Source organism: Narcine bancroftii, chromosome 3, assembly GCF_036971445.1.
Source record: "Narcine bancroftii isolate sNarBan1 chromosome 3, sNarBan1.hap1, whole genome shotgun sequence".
NCBI lineage: Eukaryota > Metazoa > Chordata > Chondrichthyes > Torpediniformes > Narcinidae > Narcine > Narcine bancroftii.
This window is the reverse complement of record NC_091471.1, coordinates 238,733,497-238,758,938: the sequence shown is the minus strand read 5'-3', so window position 1 is coordinate 238,758,938 and position 25,442 is coordinate 238,733,497. Positions and strand designations below refer to the sequence as shown.

Here is a 25,442-nt window from a genome sequence, read left to right as displayed (position 1 = left end):
TTAAATCAGTTTTCCCTTCCATGTTTATTTGGGAGTATCATCACCTGATAGACATCAGTAAACGTACACATCAGCCCTTGATTATGAGAGTTATTTTGACAGAATAAAATTTTACAAGGTGATTGAAGGCACTTGTCGCTACAGAAATAAGCAGCCTGGTTTTAATGAACGATGCTGAACAATCAGGAGAATCTTTCTCAATCCATCACAGCTTCTAATTTGTCCGCAGTTGGTAATCTGAAAAATAAGATGCAGAATTAGAGGAAAAACTTTTATATCACGAATCTCATAGAAACCACCTCATCAGAGTTTGGTGTGGTGTGGGTGTACATGTGTATAAATAAAAAATAGTGAGCTTTTAGAGCGTCTGTTTACCAACTGCACAAAGAATCCTTGGTTTTACGCAAGAAGCTTCACCCATGTGTGAACCACTATCTTAGCAAAACACTCAGGGATCTGGGACTTTTCAACTGGATCCTGATCAGCATGGATCAGCAACATCACCAACCATCAACACAGGGGCAGCCTGAGGCAGAGTCCCCTGCTCTATTCCTGTGCACTCACAATTGTGTGGTCAAATTTGTCCAATGTTTTCAGCCCATGATGGAATTACTGACTTTCATTTAGTCAACAGAGGTGGTGTTAAATATGGATCTTGATGGGAGCTGGGCTTACCTGCCTGGTAATCAGTGCCCTAGTGGGTTGGTTGAATGAAGGGGGAGGACACAGTAACATTACCCATCCAGCATTAATCTAGGAAGAACTGGGGAGTCACGTGATGGAGTAGTGGCCGGTCGGGGAACTCCAGCCCTCTCCGGAAAAGTTTTAAAAAAAACACAGAAAACACAAAGGCACAAACATAAAAATTAAAATAAAGTGAAAGAAAAGGTGGGAATAAAATGGCAGCGAAGAAAGAAAAGACGAAAGCAACGGGAAGAAGAGAAGAAGAAAGGACGTCGGAAGAAGAACCTGTCCGAGCAGGCCCGCCGTGGAGAGAGAAGCCCGCTCCCTAAGGTCAGTTGAAGTCCCGAGCTCGGGACTACAAAAATGGCTCGCGGAGCCAAGCAAAAGTGCGCAACCGTGCATGTGCGAGGAGTCGTGCATGCGCGATGCGCATGACAAAAAAAACACTGACGGGAGGGGGGACCAGCTGAGGAGTCGATCTCCACAGCTGAGAATGACAGCTACAACACAACAACAGGAAGAGAACATAGAAAACAACGAGAACAAGAAAGAAGAGAGTAAAAAGAAAACAAGGAAACAACAGATGACCAACCCAGAGGAAGAAGAAGAACATAGAGAAATGGAAGAAGAAGGGAAAGGCAAGACAATGGATATTTTTTTTTTAAATATATGGAATCAGTAAAAGAATGGCAATCACAAGAATTTAGTGAAATAAAAAGAAGAATTAAAAGAACAGAAGAAAAATGAATAGATTAGAGATGGTCATGTCAGATAAAGGAAAAAGAGTGGACAAGGTGGAAGAACAAGAAACAGCCGTAGAAATGGAAGTAGAGGACTTAAAAAAGAAATTAGAAGAATCTAATAAAAAAGTTAAAGAGACACAAGAGCTGTTAGCTCAGAAGATAGACATAATGGAAAATTATAATAGAAGAAATAATATAAAGATAGTGGGCCTTAAGGAAGATGAAGAAGGCAAGAATATGAGAGAATTTATAAAAGATTGGATCCCCAGGGTCCTAGGAAGACCAGGATTACAGGAAGAAATGGAAATAGAAAGGGCACATAGAGCATTAGCCCCGAAACCACAGCCACAACAAAAACCAAGATCCATTTTAGTAAAATTCTTAAGATATACAACAAGAGAAAATATATTGGAGAAAGCAATGAAGAAAATAAGAGAAGACAAAAAGCCACTGGAATACAAAGGTCAAAAAATTTTTTTCTATCCAGACATAAGTTTTGAACTCCTGAAGAAGAGAAAGGAGTTTAATACTGCAAAAGTGATCCTATGGAAAAAAGGATATAAATTTATGCTAAAGTACCCAGCGGTACTTAAAATAGTTATTCCAGGGCAGCAAAACAGACTATTCTCGGATCCGGAGGAAGCACAAAAATTTGCAGAACCACTACAAAACAGACAGAGAGATGAAGACATGTAACGAGAGTAAAAATGACCACGAACTATATATGTGTGTATATGGGTGTAATATATATATATATATATATGTGTGTATGTATATATGTGTGTACATGAGTGTATCCATATTTAAAGGAAAATATATAGAGTATAGATAAGAATTAATAAGGGAAAGAAAGGGAAGAGAGGAAGTAAGGAGGGAATTAAGAGAGTGACCTTTGTTATATATGAAAATTAAAATCTTTTCGGGGGGGGGCTGGGTGGGGAGGATTTACGGTCACTGCGAAATCAGTTGACGCTTGTGAGTGAATTCGCAAACCCAAATGGAGAGGGGAGATGTGGTTGCCCGACAAGGGATAAAGGGCAACTCAGGAAGGGGAGGGGATAGTGGGGTTAAAGACATTTTAGATAGGAGAATAAGGGAAATGTTTGATGTTTTAGAAATGTTGTCTTATAAAGTGTTCAAAACAAGAAAGCAGAAATGGATAAGAAGGAAAGGTGATGATGAGGAAACGGAAAGGAAAGATAAACAAAGTATGAAATGACTTTAAATATTAACGGAATATATAACCAAATCAAAAGGAAGAAACTGCTAAATTTACTGAAAAAAGAAAAAATTGATATAGCATTCGTGCAAGAAACACATTTAACTGAAATGGAGCACAAGAAATTAAAGAGAGATTGGGTAAGACATGTAACAGCAGCGTCATATAATTCAAAAGCTAGAGGAGTAGCTATATTAATCAGTAAAAATGTACCAATTAAAATAGAAGAGGAAATAATAGATCCAGCAGGGCAAGGGAAAAGCCAGATTGGACTAGATTAGAACTAGATAAAATAGGGGAGAAGATACCTGAACATATATTATATAAATGGGATGAAAAATTGGTACAACGTTGGAGTTCTCCAGTATTACATCATCTGCTCAATATTTGGAAGAAGATTCATGTAGAAAGGAATAAAACAAATTACCAATTACCAAAACTAATACTGACGCAAAATCAGCAAATCCCTTTTACAATAGATAACCTTTCCTTTAGAGAATGGGAAAAAAAAGGGATCAAAAGAATAGAAAATTGCTTTTCAGGAAATAAATTATTATCCTTTGAACAAATGAAGGATAAATATAATATAACTCACGATACAGTGTCGGCATACTACCAACTGAAATCCTACTTGAAGGACAAATTGGGAAGCAGTCTGAGGTTACCAGAGGGAAGTAAGTTTGATTATGTGATTACAGACACAATGATAATCAAAAAATTTATAACAAATATGTATATTAAACTGCAAGGAAAGGAGAATGAGGAAACAAATGGTAAAACTAAACAAAAATGGGAACAAGATCTAAACATAAAGATAAAGAAGGAAACATGAGAGAAGTTATGCTCTGGAACTATGAGAAATACAATAAACACGAGGTTACGTATGATACAATATAACTGGATACATAGGCTATACATTACACCTCAAAAGTTAAATAAATGGGACCCAACAGTATCTGACAGATGTTTTCGCTGTAAAAAGGAAATGGGAACAACAATTCATGCAATCTAGACATGTGAGAAAGTGAAAAAATTTTGGGAAGATCTAAACCAGATATTAAATAAAATCACAAAAAGCAATATACCAAAAAACCCAGAGATCTTCCTCCTAAGTAACATAAAAAACAAAGCATTTGGACTTGATTTGGATGGTGCACAAAAAAGATTTGTTATGATAGCCCTAGCTGTAGCAAAAAAATGTATTATGTCAGTCTGGAAATTAGAAGATAACTTGAGAATACAACAATGGTATATAGAAATGAATAAATATATTCCATTAGAAAAAATAACATATAATTTAAGAAATAATATTACAATATTTGAACAAATATGGGAGCCATACATGAAACACAATAGAGAAAACCTACCGGGGACATCTACCACCTAAAATGACAGAAGGAGAAGGAAATGAAAAGAATTGACTCAGTGGAATTTCTTGTTTATTTTTATTGAGTGACAACATTGTTTGATGGGTTTAATGTATCTTAGATTCTGAACTTTAAATGAATGGGAGGGGAGGTAGGGAGGGTGGGATGGGAAGGGGGGGGGAAGAAAACGACATTGTATATATTTGAAAAGAAAAATGTATGTATCTTGATCAATGTGATTTATAGTGTGAAAAATAAAAAATTTAAAAAAAAATCTAGGAAGAACTCTTAATTCACCCAATCCCCTGGCACAGCTAAAGGGAAATACTAGTTGCCTTCAGAAAGGGAAGTGATGTCGAAGCAGAGGTTGGGCCAATTATGTTGGAATGTCACCTGCTTTCACGTTGTGGAAGAGGTTCCATTGCAGAGATTATGTCAGGAATGGCAGTACTTTGATGAAAGGCTCTAGCCTAAAATGTTGGTCATCTTTATCTTTGCTGTATAAAGTTTGCTGTGTGACCTGCTGAGTTTCTCCAGCTTTGTGTTTTTACTTCAATCATGGCATCTGCAGACTCTTGTGCTTTACTCCTCCCTACTAAATATTCTGTTGATTTTACTGGTGGTTGGAGGTTGCCAACAGGTAGAGGTCAAAGGAGGGACAAGTTGCAGTTTAACATTTAGAACTTAAGTGGCATTTCCAGATTATTTTTAGGTTCCATTTTAAAAAGTTTTTAAAAAAATATTAAAGGGCAGCATGGTTGGCAGAATGCCTTTAGAGTACCAGCGATTGAGTTCGAATCCTGTAAGTTGTTTGTACGTTCTCCCCGTGTCTGTGTGGGTTTTCTCCAGGGGCTCCAGTTACCTCCCACCCTTAAAAAACATACTGGGGTGTAGGTTAATGGGTGGCATGGACTCATTGGGCCGAATTGGCCTGTTACAGTGCTATGTGTCTAAATTTTTTTTTTAATTTATAAAGTTTTGAAAAGTTTCTCTGTAACTTTAAAAAAAAACGCTATTAAATGGCAACTTTCACAGCTGGCTAATCTCGGGGTGGGGGGGATTGGTTTTTCCAGTTGTTTTGAGTGGACCTGTTGTCCACACCATGGCCCCAGATTCCAGGGAGCCTTTGCATGTTTGCATGCAGAGCGGGGACAAGGAGAGAGGGGCCGAGTGAACAAGTGAGCCAAATGCGACGGGACAATACAGCGGCTCCTCGTTAACAAGTTACACATTGCCGCGCTCCTCGTTGCAACACCCCGGGGATAGAGAACACCTTAATTTCACTGCTGCACTAACCTCCACTCTTGGTGATGTACCTGACCCAGGGTAGTGCCTGGTAACCGCTCTTCTCAATGATCTTCATGTATCGCACCTACACAGGAGAGAAAACCAATCGTTATTTACAACTGATCACCACAGTAAAGAAACCGGAGAGAATAAATTCACCCTGCTTCACTTAATTTTTCAGGATGTGGATGTCAAAGTTTAAATTTATTGTCAGAGTACAAACATGGCATCACATACAATCCTGAGATTCTTTTTTCCTGCGGGCCAGACTGAATTACCACTTATTGATAACTCAATCGGTTCTTATGGTCCTGTGGATCGGAGGTCAATCTATAGGACAGAGAGGACCAGTGGAATCTCTTCACCCACCCCCTCCCCCATCAACATGATCTACCGGGATTGTTGTCTGAAGAGGGCGCGCTAAATCATTGAGGACCCCTTCCACCCTGCACAAAGGTGCTCCCGTTGGGGAAGTGATACAGGAGGATCAGAGCCAGCACCACCAGGCTGAGGAACAGCTTCTTTCCACAGGCAGTGAGAATGCTGAACGACCAAAGGAACGGCTCACACGAACCATCTGAGACACTCATTTGTACAAAACAATATTTATTTACATATGAACACTTGTCCTGCATATTATTGTATGTGTGTTATGTCTGCGTGTTTTGCACTGATGACTGGAGAACACGGTTTCCTCGGGTTGTACTTGTAAAATCAGATGACAATACACAAATCTACTCAACATTTATTGTCCATCCAGATATGGTCACCTTCTTGTCCCTCTTCTCACAATGATGTTGAGGAGGGAGCTCCAGGATTTAGACCCAGGACAAAGGAATAGTCATCCATTTCTACATCAGGATGGAAGGGAAGCTGCCATTGGAGATGTTCCCGTGCACCTGCTGGTGCTGATGGAGGAGCCAGGGTGGGTTCATGCCATTCGTTTTGCAGCCACCGCCCACTGCAACCACTGTGGGCCAGTGGTGGAGCAAGCGAGTGACAATCAAACAGGCAGCTTTGTCCTGGTCAGGGTGGTACTCTGGCGAGCTGCACTCATTCAAGCCAGTGGAGACTACCCCATCACTTACTTGATGGGCTTGTAGACAGCAGGGTCCTTTGGATGCCAGGACATGAGGGATTCATCACAGGAAGCATAGACTCGATCCCCTCTTACAACCACAGCAGACATGTGGCTGGTTCAGCTGAGCATTTGGTACCTCAGTAAATATGTTTAAGACAAGGTTGGATAGATTTTTGATAGAAGTGTGTTATACCTGCCTTTTCTCAATTCCCCAACTATGTCAAAAGGCAGGTAGGTGGAGATGAGCCTATCATCAGATCAGATCAACCATGATTTCATTGAATGGCAGAGCCGGCTCGATGGGCCAAATGGCCGACTCCTGCTCCTATTTCTTATGTTATGTTCCTCCAGCAGGTTAATCTTTTTCATCTCAACTACAGTCTCTTCTGGACTCAATGGATTTGACCTGGGTTTTTGTTAACAGGAAATGTTCGGGCAGTTTCCCTAAGCACTGGGTAGAGGCCAGTGTTGTAATGGGACTGGAAGTACTGGCTTGAGGTGCAGGTGGTTCTGGAGGCTAGCACTGGTATCCTTTGTCCCAATTTCTCCTGCCACCTTCCCACCTGTACACTGCACTGACCTGCACCAATTTGCGTTCATCTCCAAGGGCGCAGTCACTGACAAGTCGTGCTTTCCAAAATTGAAAACAGCAGCAGGGGACGGAGTTGAGCCACTCTCATCCCCCCTGACCCAGCAGGCTGAGATGACTCACTGGATTGATCACGGTTACATGGGCACTGACCTGCACCCCTGACACAGTGAAGTAGGGGATCTCGAACTTCACGGTGATCGGAGGTTTGCCTTCACTGTTTTCATTCTCCACACTTGGAAGGCCAAAGTGAGCACGCATTAGATATTCCTTTCCCCCCTGTTAGGAGAGAGATTGTGGTGGTGAGAGTATATCGCCAGCAAAAAGTTCAATTGCACTGAAATTCTCGAGAGGGAAAGAAAAAAAAACATTTCAATACAGTGAACAATCTCACGCTTGGGTGGGGGATGGTGAAAAGAGTGTGGCTAGGGTAGGATAAGTTGTGTGTTGGCTTGTGGAGTGTAGACGCAGACGGTGGAGGGCAGGGGAGCTTGGTCAGCGTCATAGCCCAAGCTGCACTAACTACTCTCTGCAGTGTCCAGACACAGCAGTTCCCATCCCACACCCCGACAGGATCTTTCGCATGGTGCATTTGCAGAAGATACATCCTCATGACAAGGATGACAGGACAAGAATTAGTCTGGACACTGACACCATCACCCAGCGGCAGAACTATGCACACATGATCAGAGCATCAGACGTGATCAGAGGCTGAGTGAGATTCAAACTGCCAGCTTCCAACGCAAGGGTGAGCCTTGATCGTTCCATCTGCTGCAACAAACAAACTGGTCCTCACTTACGGGCAAGGACTTGATGGTCCACACCACAGCATTGTTTTCAGGAACCCACTTAGCACTGCCCACGCTGGTCTTGAACTTGGGTGAATCGGCATCACTGGGCACTGGGATGATAATCTCCACATTGTTGGCCACAGACTGCTTCTTGAACTGACTTTTGGCCTGTGTGAAAGGAAAACAGATGGTCATCCGCAACATTAACATCCAGCCACCACCACTAAGTTCCTCCTGCCCGCCCAGAACATTGAAAACTTCACAGCGGACAGCCTCCCTATCTCGCTCAGGAGACCTCTCGGCAAAGGTAAGGCCAGGCCACCTGGCTCTTCCACCACACTAACATCACCATTGAGACACTTTTCCCTCCCTGCCCTTGAACTATTTTAGGTCAACTGTCAGTAGATGGTCCTCAAGGTCCAATTGTCCTGCCTCTCAACCACTGGTGAAGCCGCCTTGTCTGCCTGGTTCCGTCCCAAATTATTACTGTACAGCAATATCCCATGTACTGGACAAGTACATTATCCCATGTACTGGACAAGTACATTATTCCCTGTAAGAGGTAGCAAGGAAGGAATTTGGCATGTTTGCCTTCATCAGTCACTGAGTGCAGGAGGTGGGATGTCCTGTTATGCCTGAACATGGTGTAGGTGAGACTGCACGTGGGGTTCTGGTCACCCCGCTATAGGAGAATGACATTCAGCATGGTACGATCCCAAATGTTGTTACCAGGACTGGAGGCTCGAGTTACAAGGAGAGACCGGATAGGCTGAGGATGGTGAAGGTGGATGGCCATAGTCTTTTTGCCCTAAGGTAATTTTTTTCATTTTAAATTTAGACATATAGCACGGTAACAGGCCCTTCCGGCCCATGAGTCCGTGCTGCCCAATTATTGCCAATTGACCTACAATCCCCATACATTTTGAATGGTGGGAGGAAACCGGAGCCCCCAGAGGAAACCCAGACAGACATGGGGGAGAACGTACAAACTCCTGACAGACAGTGTGGGATTCGAACCCCAGTCCCAATTGCTGGTGCTGTAACAGCGTTGTGCTAACCGCTGCACCAACCGTGCTGCCCGAATTCGACAAGAAAAAAACAGAGGTGAAATCACTACTCTACCTTCAGAATTACAAGGAAAGTTAATCAAAATTGTCCCGGTTTATTCACATCGAGGGAATTACCTTGATCATATATTCAACCCGGCTGTGTGAGAATTTCTCGATTACCGATTCAATCCAAATCAGAGGCTTCACCTGAAAGAGACCGAGAATGATTTCAACAAGATGCAACTTTATCGTGCCTAATCAACCCGGCAGATTCTCGGAGGGCTGGAGGATAGTCGGATCCTGTTAAATATATGCTGGGTGCATCACAGAGTGGGACGGCACCTGCTCCACTCAAGATCAGAAGCTGCAGCTCAGAGTATCATGCAAACTTTCAACTCCCCTCCCCTCCATTTGCATCTCCCGCTGCCTTGGAAAGTCAACCGACACACGAAATGGCCCATCACACCCCGGACACACTCTTTTCCCTTCTTCAAATGGGGAGAAGGCTTAAGAGTGCTGAATCAGCACCAACAGGATTAAAAAGAGCTTCTACCTGCAGTCGGCATCAAGGAACTGATGAAGGGCTTAAGCCCAAAACATTGGTGATGTATCTTTACCTTTGTTATATAAAGTTCGCTGTTTGACCAGCTGAGTTTCTCCAACTTGGTGCTTTTACACAACTGGTTTTGACAGAGCTTCAGGTAAAAGAATTACACTGGACAATGAAGATTTTGCTTCCTGAACACTTTTGGGTGCATTTTATGGATTTGGGGCTGCTGATCACCTTAAACTTTTCCTATCACATATCCTGTTTTAGATACAAACTATTTTTGTGATTTCCTGTCACATTTTAAGTCTCCTAGTATATTGTCCACAAAGCAAGCTGTTTGGGTCAGTCCAAGCATGCCTGGTCCTGCACTCAGGGCAGGTGCTATGCAAATGTTGTCTTAGGATAGATGCAGACAGGCTATAAAAAGCAGCTCACATATAGATGTTGTGCATTACATTGACTATAGATTGAATACATGTTGATGTACATACTCTTGAGGTAATAGCATAGTGAGTGGACATAACAATAGAATATATTGCCTCAGGAAGATACGATACAGCAGAAATGTTGATCCTGGTGCAGTCAGAGATGAACACGATGAAAGGTTTCACCAGGACATTGCGACCATGGAAAAGCAACTGGAATTATTCAATGCTGGCAGACTATTGTTGGATGCTGGCATGAGAGTACAAACGAAAATCCACGGCAAAACATTTTCGGGTCAGTTGAACTAACGCAATGTGTCAGCATCATGATGCGATTAAACATGGTAAATTCAATCAAAGTTAATTTAATGTTTCTGATACTTCCTATGTGATACAGCAAATCTGAATTTATCTTTGTGTTCATTCTTGAAGTTGTCAATTATAATCCCCAATTTATTTTCAGGAAACAAATCTTTTGAAAACATTTGTTGTCCAGTGTTATTAAACAGTGGCTTTTAATCCATCTTAATATCATCCCCTCACATGACACTGCAGTAGAAGCCCGCATGTTGTAACGGAGTTCCTGCATTGACTAGAGGTTCCTGTTCTTATCATCTTTGCTACGTGCCGCAGAGAAGTCTCGTCCCCCACAACCCACAGGTTCAGGCTGAATCAGGTGCAAGTTCTCATGAAACCCCCCCCGACCTCCTCAACTCACATGGATGTTCAGTCGATAAGACATGAGTTCAAAGTCTCCGTCTGGTGGAATGAAGGAGATTGTTCGGTCATTTTCAAAGCGAGACAGTCTCACGCATTGATGGAACTTCACATCCTCCAGTTCAACGGATTTATTTTTCCCTCCTGGATTTAAAGCAAAGCTCGAGTTGTTATTGTGCCTTGCACAGTGTCTGACCAGTTTGTAGAAAGTCAGATACATTTGAAGTGTTGTCCCCATCACCCATCACAGCAACGTTTGTTTCACACTCGGCAGGAGCAAGAAGGCTGATCATTGGTGATGCTGATCGAAAATGGTAACAAGTCACAGAGAGAGGTTCCTCTGAGTGGCACCACAGGATCATCTTGCCAGGCAGACTAACCCTTGGTGTCAGATCTCATCCAAACAAAGATACACTCAAGGGTGAGGCACTCCCTCAGTGCAGCACCGGGGAGGTGGGGGGTAGTTTGTGTTTGACCAGCTGACTCATTTGCAAATGAAAGTGAAATTTGAAAACGAACTGTAAATTTATTGAGTAGCTAAGGCATAAAGTTTATGGGAAGAAGGCCAGGCAGTGGGGCTGAGTGGGGAAATGGATCAGCTCATGATTAAATGACGTGTCAGACTCAATGAGCAGAATAGTCTAATTTTGTGTCTTATGGTCTGAAGATTCAGGGGTGTACCACACAATGATCATCCACTGAAAGCATCATCTGCTGGGCTCAAACCCATCAATTTTAATGAGACCACAGGGAACTGCAGAGAGTCGCCTATGTAGATGAGTCAAATTGAGCAAGCACTCTGCTCTGATAACTATCAGTGCCTTGGATACTGCTGGAACTCACTGGCCTCAAGGCACCTTGCTGCTCTACTCACGTCCTGTTAGTTCGAAGAGGACTTTGTCGTTGAGGCCAAGACGGAGTTCAGGCATTCCCGAGAGGAAAACTCTCAACTTCACGTTGCCAACTATCTCACTCTGTAGAACGTTCCCATTGGCACTGACCTGTCCAAGAACAAGTGGAAAAGATGAGAAGCCCTGTCGCAACATGCTCATTCTTCGCCCAGGTGGCCGTCACTACAGCCGGCAATCCCTCCCCAGTCCTTGGATGGTACCTCCCGAACCCCCAGCTCTTCCTCTCCAGGTGGATGGGAATACCACCACCCACCGATTCCCCACCAAACTGAACTCGATCGCAACTCAAAATCATCGTCACTCCTTCCCTACAGTGAGACTGCACAACCCTGGAACACACAACACGATAGGAACAGGTTTACCAGAGAGCTGCAGGTTTTTGAAAACAAAACATTTACGAACAACTACATGACAAAAACAAACTATATGTACAAATACATTTAATAAACTATTCACATTAATATTAAAAAATTACAGTCAGCAGTAAATCAATACCACCCCTCTGGTACATATACTTTACATTTCAAATAAAAATCCCATTAATCTTATCTACAATTCACTCAATCGCCTGGGAGTATGGGGCACCGTTCCTGGAACACACCCACTGTACCCTCTGACTCCACGTGCTCCCACTCTAACAACACATGGGCCCGGACGTAACCCTAGAAGAAGGGCAGGCAGTCAACACGCCCTGAACCCGTAACTGCCCGCTGCCTTGACCTGTAAATAGCCAGCTTGGCCAGGCCCAGCAATAACCCCACAAGGAGCTCCCCAAGCACCCAAACCCCCTCCGCACTGGGCAACCACAGAAAGACTGCAGTGACTTCAAGTGAACCAAGGGCATTTGAGGATGGGCAATAAATGGGGTAAAACACAAAAGTCTGCAGACACCGTAGTTGAAGTAAAAACACAACACTGGATAAACTCAGCAGGTCAGTGTACTTTACACAGCAAAAATAAAGCCAACCAGTAAGTCGTAATTCTGCCTGGCCCGTAGGTTGTATGTGTCGTCATGTATATGCTCTGACAATAAATCTGAATCTGAAATCTAAAGACATATAACCAGTTCTCCACCCCCTTCCCTCTCCAGAGCCATCTCCCCCTCCCCCTATTTGCTGGTGTGCCCTTATTACCTCCTGACTGTGCTCCTCCCCCACCCTCCCCCCACCATTTTGTTCAGACACCTGCCTACATTTTGCTCACTCTTTGAAGAAGGGCTCAAGCCCGAAATGTCGGTTATGTATCCTTATCTTTACTACATAAAGTTCACTGTTTGACCAACTGAGTTTCTCCAGCATTGTGTTTTACCTAGGGACTATAAATAATGCCCAAACCATGTTGAAAGCCTTCAGGCACGTTAAACTCTGCACACAGTCACTTCTTCGCCTCCACACACCAGGAACTGCCCACACTGTTACTTCAACATAGGACGTGCCTTCACCTGCTCACACCCCATGCTTATCCTCAATAACCATTCCCCATTACAACCTTCCTCAAAGTCACCCCTTTCATCCAACCTTTGGCATGGCATTTGGGGAAACTCTAGCCCATCATCACAAACAGCCGCACTCACCAATACATTGACAGCTTCAATTACATCGATGAAGACCTCATTCTTCTTGTACTTGATGCCTTCTGACCTCCAGGACACAGCGTTGGTGACGGTGGCAGGCGGCCGTGGGGCAATCACCTCCAATTTCTGGCTCTGCTGTGTGATGTACCTGTCCGGTTCAAATGACAGGACTCAGCTCTTTGTCAAGCAGAACAAGACTAAGGCACAGAGGACAGCATCCCAGCCAGGATCTCTCACCAAGGGTTCAAATAGCTTCCTAGCTTGTCTCCCTGGAGAGGTTCCATCCCTTGTTCCCATAGAACAATACTGCACAGAAACAGAACCTTTGGCCCTTATAGTCTGTGCCAAACTTTTTTTATGCCTCTTCCCTCTAACCTACACCCAGCTATCCAAACCCCTCTCATCCAGGTACCTGTCCAAATTCTTCTTCAATGTTAAAATTGAGTCCGCATTCACAACTTCAGGTGGGAGCTCATTCCACACTCCCACCATTCTCTGGGTGAAGAAGTTCCCCTAAACTTTTCCCCTTCATCCTTAACTCATGTCCTCTGTTTTGTATCTCACCTACCTTCAGTGGAAAATGCCTAACTACATTTACTCTGTCTTTCCCCCTCATAATTTTAAATACCTCTATAAAATCTCCTCTCATTCTTCTATACTCCAGAGAAGAGAGCCTTAACCTGTTTAACCTTTCCCTGTAACTCAGTTCATGAAGTCTGGGCAACATCCTAGTAAATTTTCTCTGCACTCTTTCAATCTTATTGAGATATTTCCTGTAGTTCGATGACCAAAACTGCACACAATACTCCAAATTTGGCTTCACCAATATCTAATACAAGTTTACCATAACATCCCAACTCCAATACTCAATACTTTGATTTATGAAGGCCAATATGCCAAAAACTCTCTTTACAACCCTACCTACCTGTGACGCCACTTTCAGAGAATTACACATCCATATTCTCAGATCCCAACACTCCTCCCCCTTCCAAAGCCATGCACTGTCTCCCCATGCATTCCTGCAAACCCTCCCTCTCCCTGCACATTCCCTCCAAAACCACCCTTTTCTTTCTCACATCGCCCCTTCCGAAGCCCATTCCCTCTCTCCTCGCACCCACAGAAACCCACACTCTCTCCACCTGCTCCCTTTTCCCTGGTTCTACAATGACTTAAAAGCTATTCATCCTCCAACTTCTAGCTTTGTTTAAAAGCTCAAGAGCTGAAATGATATTTCTGTCTCTCTTCTCCTCCACAGATGCTGACTGACCTGCTGAGTGTTCCCAGTTTTTCCTGCTTTGATTTGCTATTAGCTCGACAGGCAAGGTTCAACACCGAGCCAATGATATTGTAGGGAGCGTGAAGGGAAGTTGGAGATTAAAGTTCTATTCAGAGTGAAACACAAAAGTCTGCAGCTGCTGTGATTGTAGTAAATGCACAAAAATACTGGAGAAATTCAGCCAGTTCTCCAAGTGAGCGTCCAGAGGAGACAAAGATATATTGCTGACATTGAGTCCTTCTTCAAAGAAGAAAAAGAGAACAGGAAGGTGTCACTATAAAGACAGGAGAATGGGAGGGGAAGGAGTACAGACCAACAAAAGGTATTGAGGAGAGGTGAGAATTATTCTGGGACTGTGTGTGAGAGAGAGAGAGAGAGAGAGAGAGAGAGAGAGAGAGAGAGAGAGAGAGAGAGAGAGAGAGAGTGCATGAGTGAGGTGGGAGAAAGGTAACAGAGGAAGAAGGGGGTGTTTAAAAGGAAATCAGAGAATTTAGTTAATGCCACCCAGTTGGAGGGTGCCCAAATGGAAGATGAGGTTGTTCCTCCATTCTGCGAGTGGTCTCTGACTGGCAGTGCATGAGACCACAGACAGAACAAGTTTCACAGAGCTACAACCCTCTGGCTGAAGAAATGTATTTGCATATCTGCTCTATCCTGAGGTTGTGGCTTCTCGTCCTAGACTTCCCTAGCATGGATAACGAGTTCAGCCCAAGAGCCGACAAAATTTCCTCATATGCTAACCCTTTCATTCCTGGTATCTTTCTAGTAAATCTTCTCTGAACCCTCTCCAATGCCAGTACATCTTTTCTCAAATACAACGCACAAAACTGTACACAGTTCTCCAAGTGAGGTCTCACCCACACCTTATAGAGTCTCAACATCACATTCCTGCTCTTGTATCTTATTCCTCTCGAAATGATTGCCAACATTGCATTCACCCTGTTCACCACCTGGAGGTCAACCTTCAGGGTATCCTGCACAAGGACTCCCAAGTCCTTTTGCCCCACTGATTTTTGAATTTTATCTCCATCTAAATAATAGTCTGCCCATCTATTTTTTCTACCAAGGTGTACGTCCATACACTTTCCAACATTATATTTCATCTGCCACCCTTTTGCCCATTGTCCTCATCTATCCAAGTCTCTCTGCAGCCTTCTGGTATCCTCAGCACTATCTCCCACCACCTATTTTGGTATCATCTGCAAATTTAGACACAAAGCCATGTATTCCATAATCCAAATCATTAAATCATTAACCCTGATGAAGGGCCTTTAATCTGCACCTCGTTTCTCTGCAAGCTGAAATGTTACGAGAGCATAAACAGCATCAGGAGTTGGCCATCTGGCCCATCTAGCCTGTTCTGTCATTCAATAAGATCATGGCTGATCGGCCACTGACTCAGCTCCACTTACCCACCATTCCCAATGACCCTTAAATCCCCGACTATTCTAAAATCTATCTGTACATATTTAACGAGGCAACCATTGTTTCCTTTGGCAAAGAATTCCACAGATTTATCACTCTCTGGGAAAAGCAGTTCCTCCTCAACTCCATTCATCTACTTCTCTGAATCTTGATGCTCTATGTCCTTGTTGTAGCCAGTGAAAACAACCTCCCTGCTACTATCCTATCTCTTCCTCTGCCCATGCAATGTCTCCAGTGTAGTTCAGTCCTGCCTGGTGACAAACCTCAGCACCCTGGTCTTGGAGCAGTAATCAAGCGGAGGTGGACATAGGCTGCCAACACTCACTCCTGTAAGATTTTACTGTCGGTGGTTTGTGGGAAACCGAAATCCATCAATTCGTCCAGGAGCTCGTAGATGATTACAAAGTTGTCCCTGATGCTTTCCTCTTCCAACTCCTTGAAGTATTCTGTGAAGACCTGGAGAGAAGACAGGGTGGGACGTTCCAATGGGTCACTCAACAGTATCAAATCCAGTTTATTGTCACCTGATCATACAAGTACAACCCAACGAAACAGCGTTCTCCGGTCCTCAGTGCAAAACACACAGACACACAACTAGGCATATCACACATACAGACAAACAAGCTAAGTATTCATATATACAAATATATAATATTGTTTCATTGTCTCGGATGGTTAGTGTGAGCAGTTCCTTTGCTCGTTCAGCATTCTCACTGCCCAGGCTGGTGCAGGTGGCTCTGATGCTCCTGTATCTCTTTCCTGACAGGAGTAGCTGAAAGATGCTGTGTGCAGGGTGGAAGGTTCTCCCCGTGTCTGCGAGGGTTTTACCTGGAGGCTCCAGTTTCCTCCTTCCCTTCAAATAGTACGGGTGTTGTAGGTAAATTGGGTGGCACGGGCTCATGGGCTGAAAGGACCTGTTACCATGCTGTATGTCTAAAAAAATATTTTTCTCCAAAAGCTATCAGGTATTTGAACATCCCTACACCTGCCCTAACCCTAAATAGACTACTCTGGGATGACTAAATGTTCTATCTGCCCTATTAAAATGTCACTTTAGAGAATTCACTCTACCAGCTCCTGCGCTCACTTTGGATTTGTTCAGTTCAAAGTGTTGAACAGGGGTCAACACTATTTATCCTGACATAGAGGACAAATGCAAGAGGTGTAACAGCTCCCCTTGCACCTAAGTCACCGGTTCTATCAATGCCCCAAAATACAGAGGTTCTGGAGTGGAGTCTTTAGCACACAATCCAAAATATGTAGTCAGTTTGCAACCCTGCCCATTGACTGCAATGTTTGGAATCTCTGACAACTCCCTAAATCCTCTGCAGAAAAATATGATTGCATTTACATCCCTATTAGCCAAGAGTCTAATCTTGTTACACTGGAAGTCTGATAGGGGTCCTTCTATTACATAATGGATTCAGGACTTCAGTTTCTTTATTAAACTAGAGAAAATCAAATACAAGTTAAGAGGGTCCACTGGAAAATTTGTCCATAATTGGGCCACCCTTTATGCATCATTTCTCTGAATTACGAGTTCTTTCGGAGTAAATGTCTAACTGTGAGATGGTTGCACCAGTATAATCAGTAATATACTGAAGGTACTGTCAGCAGAGGTGGTCGGGGAGTGGGGCGCCCGGGCGTGTATCTGAGGGTGTGTGTGAACAATGGTGTATATCTGTAAAACATGAAAGGCTGCAGATACATTGAGTGAAGTAAAAACACAATGCTGGAGAAACTCAGCAGGTCAAACAGTGTCCATTATAGAGCAAAGATACCTTGATGAAGGGCTCAAGCCCGAAACGTTGGTTATGTATCTTTGCTCTATAAAGGACACTGTCTGACCTGTTGAGTTTCTCCAGCGTTGTGTTTTTACTATGTATGTGTGTGTTGGTTTCTCTGTTAAAAATTGAAATCAGGCGAACAATGCACGTCTTTATAATGTGTACAAAGTTGTTTTTGATGCTCAGTAACTAGACTTTGAAAAATAAAATGTCACTTTGTTTCTTGCATTAACTGCAACTGAGAATATTTACCTATCTATCCATTTTCTCTCTCGGCGCATTGCGGTGATTTCATTTATGCTATCGTCGTTGGTTTATCTAGCTGCAGTAGGTACAGATTTCAGTGCACTTATGAACATGACAGTAAACTCAAATCAGATCAAGAACAAAAGAACACTGACCTGAATGATTTTATACAGGAACGCATACACAAGAGAGGCATTTGCATTTTTCTTTGTCATTGCAACCACTGAACTCACAGTTAAGGAAGGAAAGTAATTCAACAGATTTCAAAACATCACAATTTTTTTCAGACGTCGCAGATCAGTTCATTCGATCTTTGTTCGTCTTCTTGGTTTGTGCTCCATTTTGTTGCTGACTTGGAACAACAATTATAAATTCAGCTTCTGGTTAGTTAACCCTTTTAATCCCTTTGAGAAGGCAGAGCCTATTTCTGAAACGGTCACCATTACTTCTGCACTAACCCTAACCTAGTCTGGTCATGGCGATCCAGAGCTTGATCAGGACTTATTCAGGTTGGACACTGTTCAGGATTTCTTGATTGTCATGTAATAGTACAGAACATGTAATATTACACAAAATTGCTTTCTGTGTGCCCATGATCTTAATCCCTAACCTTATCAAGAGAGTGAAGAAACAGCATTCTCCAGTCCTTGGTGTAAAACACAGACACACAACCAGACATACAGACAAACAATACATATGCAGGGCAAGTGCTTCATCTCTACAAATAAATAAATAAATAAATGTTGTTTAGTGAATCTGAGAGTCTCGGAAGGTCAGTGTGAGCAGTTCCTTTGGTCGTTCAGCATTCTCCCTTCCTGGTGGTGCTGGTTCTGATATTCTAGAGAAAGGAACAGTGAAGCTGGTGGAGGTGGGCGTTGCCTGACCTCGTAATAGATGTTCAGATTACCGCCATTTTTCGCATTTCTTTCTGTAGGTTCAACGGAACTCCAAATTTTTAAAAAAATGTAATTTTGGATGGAGACACCAACCCTGATGCAATCTGTGATGCAATCCATCACATGGAAAGGATACAGTACAGGTTCCGGTACTTAATCCAAAGAAAGTGAATCTTGCCGTGATTTAGTAGTGGGGAGACATCTCCTTCATCTTCCTTCTGCAGGAGGATGGGAATGAAGTGCTCAATCTCTGACATGTCCACATCTCCTTTGTAATTCCGACATATGAGGAGCTGTTCCAGGAGGTTAACGGAGACAAGGATACAAATATTATTTCTCTCTCTTCCCCTCTCTCTCACTCCCTCTCCCACTCTCTCTCTCCATTCTCTCTCACTACCTCTCTCTCTTTCCCACTCTCTCCCCATTCATCTGCTCCCTCTCTCTCTCCATTCTCACTTTCTCTCATTCCTTCTCTGTCCCTCCTGCTTTCTCTCCCCATTCTTTCGCTCACTCCCTCTCTCTTCACTCCAGCTCTCTTCTCTCCAACACCCAATTCTCTCTTTCCTTCACCTTCTCAAGAAGGATAAAATGTTGCAGATGAGAGAACCCCAGTTGTCCCCAGTGTCCTGGCCAATATTCGTTATTTAATCAAACACCACTAACGTAGATCATCTGCTTATTGTTGCAGTGTTCTTTACGGGATCTTTCTGTGCACCAATCAACTGCTTTATTTTTCCTTGCCATGACTATGTTTTATTCTACTGGCGCTGAAGCACTAGGGCGGGGCAGAGCTGGGGTAAATGCTAGCCGTTCAGTTGATTTGGGTAAACTACCGAACACTGTTCATCTTCCACACATTGAACTGAAGTCGTTTATAGAAGCATGGCGATTAAAGCCCCAACTCTGTGCACTGTGGCACTGTTTTGGAGCAGAGTGTTCAGGGCATGGCTGCAGGAACAGATATCTGACCACATTATAGTTTGATTTTCAACATCAAGTATTATTTTCTTCAAAACTGAAGCCACTGTGGTGCCATCCCAGATGCATTGTGGGATATCCAGCCTCCAGGGCTAACCAGATTTCACAATGACTGGCATGGACATAAAACCAGTTTTGTTTTCATAACAAAGTTTTGGAAACAATGCAGATTTCCTTTAAAATTTAAACTCTCAGCTTCTCATGGAGTCCAGGAATATTAACTCAACCCAGGGATCGATTGCAGGTTGTCACATATTCATTGTGTCTAGTTGCAAATTAAACTTGTGGTAGATTTTTGACCTTTCATATTCTAACAGAATGTGAATTATTCACCAAAATGAAATTTTGCTTTTACGGAGCATCTTCCAGATTCAAAGGGCCCATCAGCCCATTGACCATGTTGATCGGTTACCGACAATTTGGGCGGCATGCATAGCACAATGCTGTTACAGCACTAGCGACCCAGGTTCAGATCTGGTGCTGTCTGTAAGGAGTTTGTACGGTCTCTCCATGACTGCGTGGGTTTCCTCCAGGTGCTCTGGTTTTCTCCCAGGTGTTAGTAGGTTAATCAGTCACATGGGAGTATTTGGTTGGCACTGGCTTGTGGGTCGGATTGGGGTGTAACTGTGCTGTATCTCTAAAAAATAGTATTATGGTAAAAGACCTAAAATTTGGACTGCTTGCGGATTGGGTCGGTCTGGATTTTCAGATATTCCAGATTCTCGGGACGTATATCTGCCTCAAAAGCTGAGAGTTTTCAAGAAGGCCAGATTATCAGGTGGTCTGGATTTCATGTGCAATTTTTCGAGAAATCCGGTTTCACTAGTGATCCGGATTTCTGGCAACCGGATTTTTGGACTTTTACCGCATTTCCAAGCTGTGAATGATTTTCACATATCACTTGGAATTCCTTAAAATCTCTCGTCTAATGCGTCAGGATGAATGATCACCATGAGACATAGGAGTAGAAATAGGCCATTTGGCCCATCGAGTCTGCCCCACCATTCAATCATGAGCTGATCCATTTCCCTACTCAACCCCACTCCCCGACCTCCTCCCCATAACCTTTGATGCCCTAATCAAGAACCTCTCAATCTCTCCCTTAAATACACACAATGACCCGGCCTCCACAACTGCCTGTGGAACAAATTGCACAGATTTACCCCACTCTGGCTGAAGAAATTCCTCTGCATCCTTTCAGTCCTAAAGTGCACCCTCTTGTCCTGACCTAAACTCTCCCACCGTGGGAAACAACCTTTCTCCATCTACTCTGTCTACTCCTTTCAACATTCAAAATGTTTGTGAGATCCCTCCTCATTCTCCCAAATTCCAAGTGCAGGCCAAGATCTGTCAAAGCACTCCTCATTTGATAACCCTTTCATTCCTGGAATCATCCTTTTGAACCTCTTCTGAACCTTCTCCAATGTCAGTAAATCCTTTCTTAAATGAGGAGCCCATATCTGCTCACACTCCTCTAAGTGAGGTCTCCTGAGGTTTGGTGTCTAGAAATTAATGGCCTCCAACTTCATTGGGTTTGGACCCAGACTCTGGTGTTCCCTCTCAAATTCTTCCTGTCCTCCGTTCCTCTGTAGCACCCTCCAACTCCTTTAGCTGACTTTTCCCATTTGTCTGACATCTAACTCTGAGGCTCGGTGTCAGTTTCCTTTCCTCTCACTCTCCTGAGTTTGCTTTACAGTGTTCAACAGAAGAATCTGAGCAGTTGGGTAATGATCCCTTTTATTATCTGGGGGTCCACTGGTCTCACCTCACAGCCCCACAGATCTGGGATCAGCCCTGACAGGGGGCCGCCTGTGTGGAGTTTGCATGTTCTCCCTGTGACCCCGTGGGTTTCTTCCCACAGCCCAAAGGTGCACAGGCCGATAGGAGTGAAAGGTTTCGGGCCTGAGCCCTTCTTCAAGGTACGAGTAAAAAGCAGACAGGCATCGGAATTAAAAGGCCGGTGAGAAGGGGCAGGGGGAGGAGCACAGACCGAGAGACAAAAGGCCATAAAAGGCATGGATAAGAGGACAGGTGAGAATTAATTGGCTCTGGGAATGCCGAGCTGGAGGAAAGGAAACATTGGGCTAGGTGAGGGGGGGGGGGGGGGTAATGGAAATGGGAGTAGTCGATGTTAATACCATCCGGATGGAGGGCACCCAGATGGAGTGAGGTGTGAGGACAATGGAGCAGCTGTAAATGGTTCTGAGTGTATCGTGAATTAGAAGAACAGGGAAGGTGAAGGGGATGGAATTGAGAAGAATAGGGGAGAAAATAAATAGGATTAATATAGGAATAGTGTCAAGTTGTAAATTAGACTCTTTCCGTGCTGTCAGGGTGTACAAGATTTGAACCGACAAAACAGTGTAAAACATGAAAGTCTGCAGACATCGTGACTTAGTAAAAACACAATTCCAGAGAAACTCAACAGTTGAAGTAAAATTTCGGAGTTATTCCAGCAATTTTAAAAAATTTATAAAACAGGTCAGTTTTCCTTGAACAGTCTTATCACCCTCTGGCCAATCCAAGCCCTCCATACAATTCATTATCTTTCACATGCACCTTCTGTTGTTGCAGAAACAAGAAAATAGGAGCAGAGGAGGCTATTCTGCCTCTCAAGCCTATCCTCTCACTCAATTTTTTTTAAATTTTGGACCAACAGCACGGTAACAGACCATTCCAGCCCACAGGCCTGTGCCACTCAAATACCATTGACCCCGTATGCTTTTGGAGGACCCAGGCGAACATGGAGAGAACTCCTTATGGACAGCACTGGATTTGTACTCGAGTCATTGGCGCTGTTATAATGTTGCATTAACCTCTAAGCTAACCAAGCCACCAGAGGTTCAGGGCTCAGGGCTGATCTGCCCCAATCCTGCACTCCTCCTTGGAGCCAGTTCCCCATAGCCTGAAACTGTATCAGTTAGCGCAACGCTGTTACAGCGCCAGCAATCGGGACCGGGCTTCTGTAAAGAGTTTGTATGTTCTCCCTGTGTCAGCGTGAGTTTTCCCTGGGCGGGCGGCTCCAGTTTGCTCCAAATTATACCAGGGATTGTAGGTCAATCGGGTGTAATTGGGCAGCACGGGCTCGTGGGCTAAAAGGGCCTGTTACCGCACTGTACGTCCAAATTTAAATTTAAAAAATCCTCGCCACTCAAAACTGCCCCAACCTTTTCACAGATATGTTCAGTTAAGAAGCCAAGGATCGAATCCAACTGCCTACCCCAACCTTCCTTCCAAAATTCTGACACATCCAAGTACTACCTAATACAGCAAGTGTCCACCTTCTCCATTTGTTCAGCAAATTGCAGGTGCACTGTCCTCTAGGAGAAATGACACCCCTCCCATTACATCTATTCCCCCCAGGGTTTGTCCCAATGACTCCATCCAGCCCCCTTCATAGTTCATAGGCCTCAGCCGCTGTGCCCTTAGATTTCTCTCTTCCCAAGGTAACCATACCATCTTATCCGGTTTTTCCTCATGGCCATAATTCCCCAGTCCTGGTAACATCCTTGGTCATTTCCTCTGCACCCTCTCAAGTGCAACCACATGTGACCAGTAGCATAACCTCCAAGAGGCCGACCTCATCTAATAGAGGAAAGCATCTTGTCTCCCTCCTCCAGCCCTCCCCTGCCCATATGTCCATCATTCCTCACCCATCTCAATTGCCTACTGGCCTCCATCTAACCCCTCCCAGCCTATCCCCATTATTCTGGCCATCTCCCCTCTGCACTCTCATGTTCCAGGCTAAAGTGATGACCATTCTTTTTCTCCCACTATTGCTGCTTGACCCTCTAAGTTCATCCAGTTTTTTTGCAAGCTATCTTGTGTGCTTTTTTTAAAAATCCAGTTATTGGCCTGTCCTGCACCTGATGGCAAACACTCCAAGGCCCTTCATTGTGAAGGTCAGCATTTTGATGCCCAAACCCAAAACCTTCTGCTGCGTGGAACAAGATCCCCAGTACCTCATCCCCATTTAAAAAAAACCACAATGGTTGAAGGAACTCAATGGGTCAAACAGCGTTTGACCGTGGGTGAGGAAGAACTTGAGTCTCCATCAAAGGTTTCAGCCAGAAATGACCACTGTTCTTTTTCTCCCACTGATGCTGACTTCCTCCAGCCGGTTGTGTGGAGCTAGAATGGTCACAAAACACTTGAATGCTTTTCCAAAGTGTTGACCATCAAAGCATTGACACCTTGGTTTGGTCCGCCACAATACCATGCATCTCCCAGTGGCTATCCATTTAAATTCCCCTCCCTCCCCATTCCCTTGCTGATGTCTCTGTCCATGGTCTCATGAACTGCCAGACTGAGATCATATGAAAATTGGAGGAACAACATCTTCCATCTGGGCACCTTCCAACCGGATAGCAACAATAGTTCTCAACCTTTTTCATTCCACTCATGTCGCACTTTAAGTATTCCCTATGCCATATTATCTGTGATAAGTAAGGGATTACTTAAGGTGATATGTGATTGGCAAGAAAAAGTTTGAAAACCACTGTTTTAATTGTACCTAATGGACTCATTACATATATGGTTTCATGACTCCAAAGGAAATGAGCAATGACAATTTTTCTCAAGCAAAATATATTAGTAACAATTGGGTCTAGAGCAGTGATTATCAAACTTCCCTTCCCACTCACATCCCACCTTAAGCAATCTCTTACTAATCACTGGGCACCGATGGCGTAGGGATTACTTAAAGTGGGATGTGAATGGAAAGAAAAAGGTTGAGTACCACTGGATTAAAACATCCAACCATCCCCCACCTCCCCCCCACCCTGCTTCCTGAACAGACACAATAAATTCTCACCTCTCCCCATCTCATAGCCAATGAACACCTTTTGTTGGTCTGAATTTCTGAGATTTCCTGCTTCTGCCTCATTCTGCTTATTCCTTGAAGAAGGGCTCAGACCCGAAATGTCGGCGATGTATCTTTGTCTCCTACAGGCACTGAAAGAGCAGTTGAGTTCCTCCAGCATTTCAGTGCATTTTTACTACAATCACAGCAAGTGCAGACCTTTGTGTTTCATCATTCTTTCTCCAGAGACTCACAGGAGACTGCAGAGGGTTGGAATTTGTTAGCTCCACACAACCGGCTGGAGGAAGTCAGCATCAGTGGGAGAAAAAGAACAGTGGTCATTTCTGGCTGAAACCTTTGATGGAGACTCAAGTTCTTCCTCACCCACGGATGCTGTTCCTCCAAATTCCAGAGCTTCCAGCCTCCAAATACAAAACCCATTAAAATGGGAAGGCTGAAGTATCATATTTACAAATCTGTGCCACCATCAAGGCCTGAGCACCACCTTATTTTGTTCTTTGAAGGAAAGACCAGACCGGAAGGTTGGAGAGGTCCCATTCTGGTGCATAGCAGTGAGCCCCTGAAGGAGTGGAAGAGCCCAGGCAGACCCTGCCCACAGTGAAGCGTGCTGCCTGCAGGCAGCCTTGCTGCCACTAACTCTTACCTTGCCTTTGAGGTCGAGGATGAAGATCGCAGAGGCAGACATTTCACCCCCCCCACCCCACCTCTCCTCTCCTCTCCTCTCCCCCACCCCCCAACCAAGCAACAGTCCCGCCCAGATACCCCGTGCCCTACTCAGATTCCCAGACACTCGCTTCCTGCTTCCCGACGCACAGGTGAGGCCGCGCGTCACCTTTCGCCAGGTGGCCTCTTAAAGGCGAGGGCTCGCGAGGCTTTTCCGTCCGCCGACAGAAACTCAACAAGAGCAACAGCGCGGCTGGTCCTGAAGCTATAGAAATGTACAGGTAGGGGAAGGGATTTTTTTTTAAAGATGGTGAAGTCAATCTTGTATCAAATCCTGAAACTTAAAAAAAATTCAGGAAAACT

At 44.0% G+C, this 25,442-nt stretch overlaps 1 protein-coding gene across 3 annotated transcripts; it reads right to left on the bottom strand.

Moving 5' to 3' along the window:
- LOC138758377 (AP-1 complex subunit mu-1-like) lies at positions 1 to 25,210 on the bottom strand. Of its 3 annotated transcripts, none has more exons than XM_069927207.1 (12): positions 25,191 to 25,210; positions 18,753 to 18,909; positions 17,876 to 17,943; positions 16,013 to 16,143; positions 12,987 to 13,134; positions 11,377 to 11,503; positions 10,504 to 10,646; positions 8,946 to 9,017; positions 7,771 to 7,929; positions 7,124 to 7,249; positions 5,310 to 5,385; positions 1 to 237 (listed from the first exon to the last, which is right to left on the bottom strand). In XM_069927207.1, the coding sequence occupies exons 2-12, from the start codon at positions 18,871 to 18,873 to the stop codon at positions 215 to 217; spliced, it is 1,194 nt and encodes a 397-aa protein (XP_069783308.1). In that variant the 5' UTR covers positions 18,874 to 18,909; positions 25,191 to 25,210; the 3' UTR covers positions 1 to 214. The 3 variants fall into 3 exon arrangements, with proteins under 3 accessions (XP_069783308.1, XP_069783307.1, XP_069783306.1); XM_069927206.1 differs by lacking the exon at positions 25,191 to 25,210 and adding an exon at positions 25,060 to 25,142; XM_069927205.1 differs by lacking the exon at positions 25,191 to 25,210 and adding an exon at positions 24,408 to 24,494.
- Positions 25,211 to 25,442: the final 232 nt, after the last annotated feature.

Excerpts from the sequence above, each read along its gene's own strand:
- LOC138758377 (XM_069927205.1), bottom strand. The coding sequence starts at position 24,479 with ATGAGGCAGAAGCAGGAAATCTCAGAAATTCAGACCAACAAAAGGTGT. Across the intron at positions 11,504-12,986 it reads TTGAAGCTGTCAATGTATTG|GTCAGTGCCAATGGGAACGT; the intron begins GTGAGTGCGGCT and ends GTTCTTGGACAG. Across the intron at positions 7,250-7,770 it reads GGACCATCAAGTCCTTGCCC|GGGGGAAAGGAATATCTAAT; the intron begins GTAAGTGAGGAC and ends CTCTCCTAACAG.